The following is a 12,992-nucleotide window of genomic DNA, read 5'->3' on the forward strand; positions in this document are numbered from 1 at the left end:
GGCTTGAGGAGTGGGGCCCTTGGAATCTCTTGAGGTTTAACAAGACCAGCTACAAGGTGCTGCACCTGGGTCATGGCACCCCCTGGTACCAGCACAGGCTGGGGATGAGCAGATGGAGTGCAGCCCTCCTGAGAAGGATGTGGGGGTGCTGGCTGGGTGAGAGGCTGGCCATGAGCTTTCTCTAATTCTAAGTTGTCTTAAAAAAGCAAAGCAGATTGATGGGATGAACCTACAAATTGGTGCATTAGCATGAGCTGCAGCCTTCTCATTTATTAATGGATGGAATTTAAAATTACCAGTTTTTGACAGAATAACATAAGGACTCATTTTCATATGTGAATGATAATAACATAGTTTTCTACCACTTGTACTAAAATTAACCTTTTTTGCTTGAGCTTTTGTCAGACAAGACTATCCATTTTACTCTGCTTTCTCTTTTGCAGACAGCTCTGTCCATGATAAAAGAGATACAGTGAAAAACAAATTATTAGAAACAGAGCAATCTAAACTTTTAATTTTGACAGATTAAATGCATAAAATTGATTAATATTTTATCATTGCATCTTTTCAGCTTTCTTCCTGTATTGTGAAAATGTATCTTGTAGCTTAAAGAGAAAAATCAATAAATGATCATTGCTTTTTTAGTTTAAATAAAGGATATCTACTACAGCTTTGCATCTTCTACAATATATAGCACAGCATTTTGTAATTTTCTAAGTATATAAATACTATCTTGCATTCATAGAAGAAATACAGAATACTAAATCTAGTTTTTTTAATTTAAACCTAGGTTAGGAAAGAAAGATAATTTTCTTTAAAATATTGTAATTTCATACATAATAATCTGTAGAGACAATGATCTGGGTTTGTCTTCTTTTATTCAACACTTACAAAAAGTCATTTTATGAGTAATTATCTCCTGCAATAAATATTTTATAATCAAAGAGCTGAATAATTGGTTAGCAGTATGATAAGGGGTACTGCTCAAACTTCTAGTTACAAGGTAGTATTTCATAATTTCAACAGAACAGCCATTCTCACAAAACATGCCTAGAATTTCAAGAGTTTAATGAGCAGCTGCTGAATTCTGTTGAAACAAATTACTTTTCTCAACAGTTAAGCCTGATGTTTATTAAAATGCCCATAACTTGTGGATGCCTCAGTTTAACAGAGCACCTAACACTCACTGGGAATAAGCTTCAACAGCTCACAATGAAACCAAAGGAAATGCAGGTAGTGATATTTTCCCTTTTCCAATGCTGCTTTTTAAAAACTGTTTTTCCAGTTTTTTGTGTAACTCTTTTTTTGTGCAAAAGGCATGCTTTTCCAAAACTTGAGATAAGTACAGCTCATTGGCAACCAAAATTATTTACCTTTGAAATAACATAGTCTGCAGATTTAAAACCTACTGTATTTTGGAGGAAAACAAACATTTCACTACAGAAAAAAGAGTTATATTTAACTTTGGGCATCACAATATATGAAAGATATTATGTTATTAGAGAGTGTCCCAAGGAGGGCTGCAAATATGGTGAAGGGCCTGGAGGGGAAATTGCATCAATGCGTGAACACAGCTTTCTGTAAGAGTACAAAAAATGCTTCAGCTTCTGCTTTAATTTCCTTGGATATTAGATCTTATTTCAATGGACAACTCCTATTACCCATCCATGTCAAAAACTTTTATCTCACATTCTGTTTGGTCCCTTGTTTGGATGGTGCATTTTTACAAAGCACTACTGCTCTATATCAGCCATTACTTAATCAATGCAATCTAAGTGAGACAGTGATTAGAAGGGACATGATAAAACAGCTGGTAAGAACTTCAAATTTGCCTATTAGAGACAAACAAAACATATTTTTAGTAGTACTTGCAAATTTCCAATTTTTACCAAGCAGTTATCAATTAGATATAAGGTCTTAAAAGACATATCCTGGCTGATAAATTTGGAACAAAGTAAAATCATTTTGCAACATGATGAGAACTGAGGAAGCCAGTTGAAGATCAGCTCCTTAGCAGATAATGTTTGGCTGCAGTTGTATTTTTGTTTTGATATTCATGACAGCTAAAGAGAAGCCAAGAAAAACAGCAGAAAAATGCTAATTCTTCAGAATAATGTGGAAATTTGAAGTAAAATAATGGAATGGATGGATTTAAAACACATTACTTTTATGAATTTTTTGCTTCAATATTAGAATACTGAATCTGGAGTATTCTGCACTGTACAGATACCTAGGTAACAGCTCTTCAAATAGAGAGTCATGAGAGGAACAATGACAAGGTGGGGAACCAGCCAAATGAATCCATCTGAATCAGCCTCTCCTAAAACAGCAAAATACAAACCATTAAGCTATTGTCCCTGCTGCAAACTCTGCTAAGGCTGTGTATTAGAAAACACTCTGAAAACTAAGTGTGATTACTTGGGCTGGGATAGGCCTTATTATGGAGTGCCCAAGTGGATGAATAGCAGGACTGAGCATGACTATTCTGGATTTGTACAAGATTTATTACGTGAGTTCTTTAACCTGGTGAAAATTGAGAGGATTTGATTCCCTTGGTTTTCTAAAAGCAGCCTTTCTGCCTGTTATCAGTGACTGAATATTTAATATCTCTGCCTCGATGCCTGGGGTGTGAAGGAGAAATCCTGGGGTTCCTATTCCCAGAAGGTTTTATAGTACATTCAGCAAGCCATTTCCAAGAGTTCAAACCTCATTTACCTTGGGCATCCAATCCACCTTTCTGGAGACCTAATTCTTGAAACAGAGGATTAGGGTTCCAAAACAGGAACAAAGTCATTCTTCCTTAAACAGTAGAAGACCATTAAAATAGTAAAAATCTTATACTAGGTGATCAAACTGGTATTGAAGTTAAATATTACTATGTTAGATTTTACTCAGGATGGAAAGGGACAAGAGAACAACATCTCAGAAAAACATAAGTCTCTTGAAAAAATATAAAATTTAACTTCTTTATATACTAGGAGTACTTTTTAGATGAATGCACAATTTCAACAAAACCTTTCATAAATTATGCAACTAAAAATTTTCAGTATTCATAAACATTTCCCTGATTAGAACTCTGAAACTGGTGCTTATGATTCTGAGGTCAGAATGTACACTGCAAGATACCTAGCAGCTTTCTAACTCAACAGTCATCCAAAGGAAGAACTGTTTTTGTAAATGACATAAAATCAGCTGAGTCCAAAAGAATGAAATATAAGGTCTTCTTGGAATAAGAAGAGTTTGGGATTCCTTTTTGAAAAGGAGAATTTAAGCTCTTTATTTAGTTCTAGTGGAAACAAAAATCAATTTCCAATTTGTTGACCTGAAATAATTTTTAAGGTTGCTATTCAGCTGACATTTGCCTGGGCTGCTGTTTTGCCTCTTGGTAGCTGCAGTTCTGAGTCTGCTCTCTCTCTTTCTCTCTTGCTGTATCCACAGCCATGAGAAGACACTTATCTAGAGACTGGGATGCATTTAATACCACTATAGGCTGATGTGCTTTATTGCTGAGCTATGATCATGAACCACAGGAGAGGGAAACCACAGAAAACATTTAGGGTGCCATCATGAGGAAACTAACAGTAAAAGGACCAAAAATTAAAACTTATACAATGACCACTGATGATTCATACACTTCATATCTTAATGTTGGTAGCAAATATATCACTATAGACAGACAAGTTGAAGCACAGTATTATAAAGTTCAATGACACCACTGCTAATTGAAGTATTCAGAACTCCATCTTAGAAGAATGTTCAATATATAACTTCTGCTTCAATTTAAAGCAAAAGCTACCATCCAAATATCAGAACTTTCACCTGGAAAGAAATCACCTATTTACATCAGGTCTGTCACCATAACACAGCAACACATGGCTCTACTGCATTTTGCATATACAAATTTCTTCACACTTTCATTAGGCAGGGGTTTTTTTGGGTTTGTTTTTTTTTTGGTTTTTTAATTTTGCTTTTTATTGAGTAAATTCAGACCTAAAAATTGCAACACCTGTTGTTTTTCTGCCTGTTGTTGTGTAATGCTCTCAGAACATCTTTACACTTCTATAAATTCTGCTATAAATATTTTACCATCTGGCCTATATTTTGTGTTCCTCCCCATCCCCATTAAATGCTTGCTGCAGTTGCTTTTATTGTTTCCTGCACTGGCAGCAAACCACTTGACAAGGCAGCCTTTAACTAATAGCCTAGGCAGAGACTTACTCCATCCTTAGTAAATGTAATCCTTTAGTACAACTTCGATCTTTCAATGTCTCCTTCTTCATCTTAAAAATGCCTAAATCAAACCTTTGTCAAACAGTAAAGTGTAAGTCAATATCTTACAGTCAATGAAACAGAGGGACATAAAAGTAACTAAAAAAAACTTAAAAAGTTGGTCATATAAAACTAATCCAAAATATGGCATTTGTTGAAATACAAATCAGAAGATAATTTTCAGAGTTATGAGATATCTTTATTGAAGCCCTTATTGAGTTTCTGAGTACTAAACCTAGAATTAACTACTGATTAATTACATTTATAAAATCAATAATGAAAAGATAATTAAAAAATGATCAAGACTAATCAGGAAGGTGTAATGGGCACAATCAGGATTTGGAATCACATTTAAGGAAAAAGATGATTCAACTGAAATGCCTAACTAGAAATAATCAACATTTTTATAATAATGTACAATATAGAAATACAGACACTGTATTTTGGATGTGATTTGACTAGAAGTTTGAGATGCAAAACAGCCTCATACTTCATTATTAAGAATTTCTCCAAACACAACTATATTACATATTTGACATTAAAGAAATAAAATGAGACAACCAGTAGCTATTATCACTAATAAAAATTTAACATCATTTACTGCTTATGGACACAATCAAGTATCTACTGCAAAGCTGTGGCTTAATAATCTTTCTCTCTCTTACAATAAATAACTGTTAAAAACTATAAATGAGTCCTTCACAGTAGCTTTCATAAAAATGACTAATCCAAATGTACCATTTTGTCAGTAGTTTGACAAATGAGAAAGGAAGATTACTATCATGGTAATGCAGCAAATATAATGCAACACATTAGTCAATAACTGACTGGAGTACTATGTGGAAATAAAAACTTCTGGAATATGCTTGGTTGAAAATCATCTGTTACTATTAACACTAATTTCATCCTGTTACCTCTGCATTATGACTTTGTATGGGAGGTGCACTCCACACAGAAGTTCAAACTCTAATCTCAGACTTCCACTAAAAATAAATCATATTTTTAAGGAAAATTGCATGCAGTTTGGTCACAACCAAATGAAAGTAGAAGTTGCAAACAGTAATGTACTCTTGAAGCTTACAAACACACTGAATCACCACAAATGATGGTTTTTTTAATACTAAAGGCTATAATAGTCAGAAAAAAGAGAGATGGGACTAACTTGAACTCCAGTTATATGACAAATTAACATCTGAACATGCATTATCACTTGTTGCTATACATATTTATATTTTTTTCTGTTTTGTACTTTAAACTTTTTTAGAAGGAAAGGATAAAGAAAAAATAAGTATTAGCCAAAAGAAACTGTTTGCATAACAAGAATCTTATTATTACTTCAGAGACATTTATTTGACAGTTTCTTTAGAAAAAGAAATGCCTAGAAGACACATGGCACTCAAATCTTTCTTCTGAATCTGACAGTCAACATAAATGTTGACAAAAAACTTGGTATCCCATTGGACAAGATGTGTTAATCAAGATCAAAACCAACAGCTTTCTACTTCTTGCCTGGAGGCAACAAAGATCTGTCCTTTCTAAAGTAGTCTTCCTCTCTTTCAGGTTCTCACAGTTTTCTCTCTATGTATCCAACACAGATAAGGAATCTGTTTCCTTAAATACTAATTAATTTAGATAAATTACTTTTATTTGTCTTTGTATTACCTTAAATACACCACTTCTGTCAATCAAAGTATATATAGATTTATCTGAACTAAAAATTAACCTCTTTACTGTCACAATGTGGATAGACACCTTCTCTTATGTCCCCTTTAAAACTTTGAGAATGCAGATCTTTTCATTAATTTCTTCCAAGACTAGACAGCTATGAATTTCTACATTACTTTTATCAGAAATGCTTCACTTATGTCTTGATGGGCACCTCCCTACCAGATTAAAGAGCGAGTCTTGACTTAAATGTAAAGTGTCACCTGGGTAAAAAAAGTCTTTTTCCCCTACAGCTCACCATAAAGGCTAATGACTAAGACGTAAACTTCTTGTGAAGTAACTAACACTATTATCACATTATTCCTTGATCTTTAGATTTTTATATACCTTTTCACACATCTGAAATCCTTTTGGACCTGTGTTTGTAAAGGTCTACTGTATTGGAATTTACATAATATACTGTGTCACTGAATACCAGCACACTGAGTAAAAAATGACTCTTTAAAATTACCTGTATAGCAAGTGCTCGAGCTACAAGACTTCTAAGATATTGCAAAGGATCTTCTGGACCTTCCCACTTGCTTTGCCATGTGACAGGACACTGAAATAAAAACATATACACTGAAAGTATCAAATCAACTGTGATTTCATTTTAAGTTAGCAACCTGAATAAAAATAAATAACCTGGAGATCAAATATATCTACAAAAAGAAAGGCAACACCAGCAATATAATGATCAAGAACATACAACCTCAAACAGAAAGTCGGTTTTCCTGCTAATTCTTTGTGTGACCCAGCCACAGTGTTAATGGAGAACTTGCAAGAACATCTGCTATTCAATAAGGAAACATCAGTTGGTTCCATAAATATTTCCAAAAAGCCTAAGAGCATTATGTCTTGGGAAGTCACAATGTCATCTTTCAACTGCAGGCAGTTTCCCACTCCTGCGCTGTAGCCTCCTCAGCCTTCAAAATGCAGTTGTGTGGCTCTTGATGAAGAGAATCTGGTACAATTCCTCTGCATGATTATTTTCTCATCATCTTACAGCTTTTGCAGAGCAACACCTGAGAAAAAAAGTTCTGCAAGACTTCCCCATATAAAATTTTCATTGACTTCAAAAAGAAAGGCTTAAAAGGGCCTCTGTTAAATTTCATCCTTATAAGGATAGAAACACTAATTTTACCTACTCCACAGGAATCTAAAGCACACTGAAAGTGACTGAAAGATTCTCCTACTTATAAGAAAGAGAATTAATGTAAATCAGTACCTGTGGAATATTGTACACTACTGAAGATGCTAAGCAGAATCAACAGTTTATACTGTTTAATATTTACAGCTGCATTTTCCAGGAAGTTCCCATTCTAATAGAATATGTATTGAACAGGTATTCAAAATCTGATCCCAGAAGTTTGCAAAAAAAGGTGTCTTCCAAAGTAAATACTCTGTATTTACCTTTTATAGATAAAAACCAAAACATAACTAGATTCAAGGACACTAATTAAAAATTAATTCAATAAACTAGAATACATAGAACACAATTAATAAAGGACAGTTAACTGCATGGGGTTTTTCCTAATTAGGATTTTTTAAAAATTATTTTTTATTTGAGACCTTGCATTTTCGCAGCCTCTTCTACTAGATATGCATTTACAAGCAGCTCATCAATCTATCACTTACAAGGCATTTGCCTAATGCTGTTAGTATATCAGTCTAAATTACTTTAAAGAAATTGCTTAGCTAATTGTTATTATGCAAGTGTATCTCAGATGTGCTTATGCTCTTTTTGGCTGGGGTGGAGTTAATTTTCTTCACAGTAGATAGTATGGGGCTAACATACCAATTTTACATAAATACAGCACATTGCTGAACCTTTACAAGTCATACATTTATTGAATTTTACATTCCTATTCATAATCCAGCAGTTTCTTTAGGTGCTATAATCTTAAAAGAGCTACAATCCTAGTGGGTTTAAAATATAGCTTCTGAAAAATAATCCTTTACTACATAAAACATGAAAACACTAAACAAGAAGAGTGTATAGAAAACACATGAAGAAAATCATTTTAGGATGACAAATTGAGTGAGGTTTAGCTGCAATGCCATGAATGTGGCATTAGCCTCTCTGGAAGGCTGCTGAAAAAACTGCTATATGGTCACAATCCAATGAAGTGATCCATGTCAAGGAAAGTGGGTAGGTAAGCAGATGAAATGACAGAAGCACTGGCCAACACATCGGGAAGCACTGAACTGATGCTTGTGAGAGGTTAAAATGCACAGAATTTTTAAGAAACTTTTTGAGGCACTGATAAGCTTCACAGCTCCTGCCAGTTCCAACAGAAGAGCGCAGCTAAAGCACACAAGCCATGCTCTCTTGCTCAGTAACAATAAATATAACTGTAAGAGCTAAAGAATGGCCATTACACATAGCCCTTCCATTCACTATGACTTGGACTTAGTGCCAGTTTCTACCACATAGTCAAAACATGTTTTAAAAGGCAATGAGATTGCTAACAAGAAAACTTAATTTAGTCTGACCGTACAGCAATTTTGCTAACAAATGCTGTCTTGTGAATCTGAAATGACAACAAATTTAATTATTGTTTTGATTAGAATTTGATTTATCAATAAATGCATAACAATCATCTTTTCAACAGTACTTGTTTGTCACATGAAGATAAACAGGATGTTAATAGGAATTATTGTTCATTGCAGAAGCAATCTCATTATCTATGCATTAGCATTGACAGAATTTATCAGCTGCTGGAGGCAAAACAAAACCAGAGTTTCATGTCACATCAATGTTTGACTACCTTTTAACTCAATTATCTAGATATTAATGATAGAGCATGTAAATTTGCTGTCACTAATTGTACCAGTTTATAAACATGCCCAGTGTGATGCCAAAAAAGATGGAGAAAGTACATATAATTCTGACTGATTTCTTCTATCTCAAGAATATAAGGTGAGATGATAGGTTGGTATGACAGGCACAGCTTTTCTGGTGAGGTATGGCAATACTCCATACTGAATAAATGCAAAGAGAACTATTATTACAAATTAAATTTTAAGAAAAAATAAAAACTAAGTAAGGGGACACATTTACATATTCTACTGGCTAATGTATTTGACTTATCTAGCATGACTTGGTATTTGAAATTGAAATAGTATTCCACAACTTCTAAATTTATTGGATTTGTCTTTTAGAGAAAGCTTGATAAGAAAGTAATACATTCAGAAGATTCTGCAAATACTTCTGAAAAATTTTACAGAAAATCGGGTTTTGTTTTAGAGTTTCTATGTTTAAAAGAACTCCATTTTAGAGTCGTTATCAATAAAAAAATTTAGCACATGAAAATGACTATTAGTTCAGTTTTCTTGGGCTTTTTCAATGCTTATTATAATGTATATTCATTACAAAATTACTTACCTTCTGGTTTAACAGAGCACTTGCTAGCCTTTGTACTTCAGAACTGAGCAGTGAGGTGCCTCTGATGACTTTACTTAAAGAAGCAAGTGACTGATGGATGCTCTGCACAAGGCGAATGGCATTGAACTGTTCCAGGGTAATGAATGATAAGATTGGAGATCCTTGTTGTTCTGCAGGAGGAGACACCTTCTGGTGGATCAGGTTAGAATTCTAAGAAAAAACGTGGGATATCCAGTTAATAAACTCAGGGAGACTATGGTGTTGTGCAACATATAATTTATTTAATTTGTGATACTTCATATGACCTTGTTAGCTTTGAATAGTAGCGATATCATCCCTTTTCTGACACTGAATTATAACTATAGTGATACTTTCAGTACTGTCTGTGACATGTTCAATAAAGGCAGCACTCTTCTGAAACAAGTCTGTCTACCCAGTTACTTCAAAAGTTCTTGAATTGCTGAAAAATCTTCACTTAGCTGAGTCATTGCTTTTAGTATTAGTGTAATGTGTTAATATAAAAAGCAGTAGCGTACTCAGCACAACAAGATTTTACTAGGTACTGTAAACTATGCTGCCAGATTTTACTAGGTACTGTAAACTTGCTTCCTGAGACTAGTTCAACATGGAATTGAATTAAATACTATAAATACAAGATAAACATCATTTTATGTGTAAATCTTGAGTAACTTAGACTCTGAGAAGTACTGCTGCTCTTACATTGCCTTTTTACTACTTACTTCCCTTCCATTAAAGCCACTGAAAACCCAAATTTATTCAATAATTTCAAGAGATGGTGCAATTTTTCAAACGTTAATTCATATGCAACTTATTACATAAATATATTTTTGCATGTGTTTGGAAACTACCAAACTGTAATGTGGCAAGATGCTGCAAAGAATTCCAGTTATAAAATTAAAAACCTTTTAGAAAATTCTATAAGGCACAAATGCAAAAAGTAAACCCTAGCCTATGGGAAAAAATGTTTTGCTATTTCAATTTCTAGTAATTTAGGAAAGATAAAATCAGATTTTATTTTCTCTAAAATATGTTTTTTAAAATAACAAGTTTTGATTATTTTTCAGGTTAAATAAATTTCTGAATTGTCACATGGCAACTTGCTTTTCAGAGGCCACAGGATATTTACCTCTATAATCTTCCCAGGCACTATGTATTTCTCAGAATATTTACATTTTTAATTTCAAGCTCATATTCCACTCAGCTACCAAGCTAAAATAAGAGAAAAGCTAAATGAATGAGCAATACTTTGGCTTATGACTTACCAACAAAAAAACTAAGGATAAAGTTTTCCACTGTTAAAAAGGTATACAAGAAAGTTACTGATCAAAGTGCCAAAGCATGTAGTATTTACAATTGTTGTGCTTTGCATTTTTTCTTTGCATGCATTCAAAAATCACAGTACCAGTTTCACATCAGTTTTTCTGAGATCATATTTTTGCTGAGGAAATGTTCATTGTAATACAAAACTAGCATAAACTAGCTGATAATTTCTTATTGACGTGTTTAATTGCACAAAATAAAGAAAACCCAAGACATTCCACCTTGGAGGCTTTGCTCAATCTTTGACACACTCATAATTCACAAAGGCTTGTTGAAAAAGAAGTCCTCTAAGTTCCTCAATGTTGTCCTTTACAATAAGAGTCTCCTATGAATTTCAGATTCATTTCATCACTCTTTCTAGTGTTTTCCCTTGAGAATTTGTTGAAACAACCCATCTGTCATTTCCATAGGAAAATTAAACATGAATACCAATATCATCTTATACATTTAATGTCCTATTACATTCTCTTAAAATCCATTATGTATATAACTCACATCAGCTTTTAAAATATGTGTATGCTCATGACCTGCTTGGGAATTCAGACGAAGAACTGCTGAAGTACTGGGTGTTTTTCCTAATCATAAAAACTGAAGGTAGATTCTAATCTTTAATATTAAATACTGTATTTTGCTACCAATATTAATCAGGTGTATTTTCAGATGTTGATAATTTTCCCTCTTTCAGTTCTGTATGTGTTGCTATCTTAGTATAAGACTTCATAAAGTCTCACCTAAACTGTCCCAGAGCTTTACTTTGTTACCTTCTTAAATGCAAGCTTTTGCAAACTCCAGTATGTTCTGAAAACTGCCTCCTCAGAAATGTAACAAATGCAATGAAAATAAACTCATATACCTTTACTAGTTCTGTATTTGATTCAAAATGCAATTTTGGTGGTGGTGGTGATGGGTTTTAGAAATCTCCATTGCCCTTTTGATGTACCTGGTTTGCCTCCTCCTTCGAGACTCTCTGCTTATTTTTTTAGATATTAGCCTCTCACTGTTTTTCACATGGTTTTCATCATTGAAAATAAAATAAAGAATGACCTTATATTTCTGTTTCACTGATTTTCCTTCATGGAAAAGACCCTGTTGTTTTTTTAAAGCTGAGATAGCTAATGAGGTATCAGGCACGTGGTGTGAATCTTGGGCACTGTTCTGCACAGTGCCAGGAATTGGACTTCAAACTAAGTGGCAGGTTCATGAGAGTTTAATTAATTTGGTAAGTGTCAAGCTGTTATTAAATCATGCTGCAAAACACTGTAAAAGCAGTTTTAGGACAGTATTCATTACAAGGATGTTTTCAATCACAAGAGTTAATATGTATGTTTTCAAATGAGGCTAATATAGGTGAAAAGGTCATAACATTCTGCATTAGTTCAGAATGGCTTTGCTTTTCTAATTTCAACACAGATGCACAATAATTTGAAGCACATTTTAAGTATCTATTTAATTTAAATAAAATTCAATTAAAAATTTCAGAGTCTGAATTCTGGCCAGACTAATAATCAGTGGATGAAGGAGAGGCAACTGCCATGATTCTGTTCTTATAGATAGATAATGAATAATAAACCTCCCAGTTCCACAGTTTCAGGATATCTGAATAATTGGCAGCAACAATTAACAGGGTTTTGCATCATGTATGATCTGAGAGAAAAAATGAAGCCCTGAAAATTACCAGAAATATTTCTGAAAAAGCAACAACATGTAAGTCCTTGCTACCCTATTAATATAGAAGAATCATATCCCATTCAGAAATGTCTGAACTGAAAAAAAACTAACATTTCCAAAGCATATCTGCCATTTTTGCTGTTTCGCCACAAAGAATGTTATAGGCTCTGAAAACTGAACAAAAATAACTCCTATTCACAGAACCACAAAACAGCTGAAGGTTGGAAGGAATCTCTGGAGATTGCCAGGTGTTCAAAGCTACAGCAGGTTGCCCAGACCTGTATCCAGTCTCCATCCAAGCGTATGACCCGTTGCAGCTTATCCACATAGACTCCAGTCAAGTGCCAGGGGAAGTGGGGAGCATATGAAGCTCCAAGGGGTCATAGTCTGAGGGCCAGACTAACCTCAGCAGACTTTCCACAACGTCCCACAGCTGAGCCCCTGGAAGGCAGCAAAACTTCCTAAACAACAGATGAGGTCAGAAAATGGGAGCATCCTTCTCCCAGCTGCAGGGAATTGCTCACTGCCTTTCCTTACCACTTCCTCACGACACTTCTGTGTGGATCAGGTTTAGTTGGCTTTGGAGTTTCATTAAGAGTGCAAAGAGAAAAATATGTCCACA

The 12,992-nt window shown here is 34.1% G+C and overlaps 1 protein-coding gene across 1 annotated transcript in view; it reads right to left on the reverse strand.

Annotated features, from left to right (window-relative positions):
- Positions 1 to 12,992, reverse strand: part of DYNC2H1 (dynein cytoplasmic 2 heavy chain 1) — a 143,509-nt gene that overhangs the window by 19,363 nt on the left and 111,154 nt on the right. The window contains 2 exon segments of the mRNA XM_036382349.2: positions 6,446 to 6,535; positions 9,362 to 9,571. Coding sequence (XP_036238242.1) covers positions 6,446 to 6,535; positions 9,362 to 9,571 — 300 coding nt within the window.

Source organism: Molothrus ater, chromosome 2 (genome assembly GCF_012460135.2).
Source record: "Molothrus ater isolate BHLD 08-10-18 breed brown headed cowbird chromosome 2, BPBGC_Mater_1.1, whole genome shotgun sequence".
Taxonomy (NCBI): Eukaryota; Metazoa; Chordata; class Aves; order Passeriformes; family Icteridae; genus Molothrus; species Molothrus ater.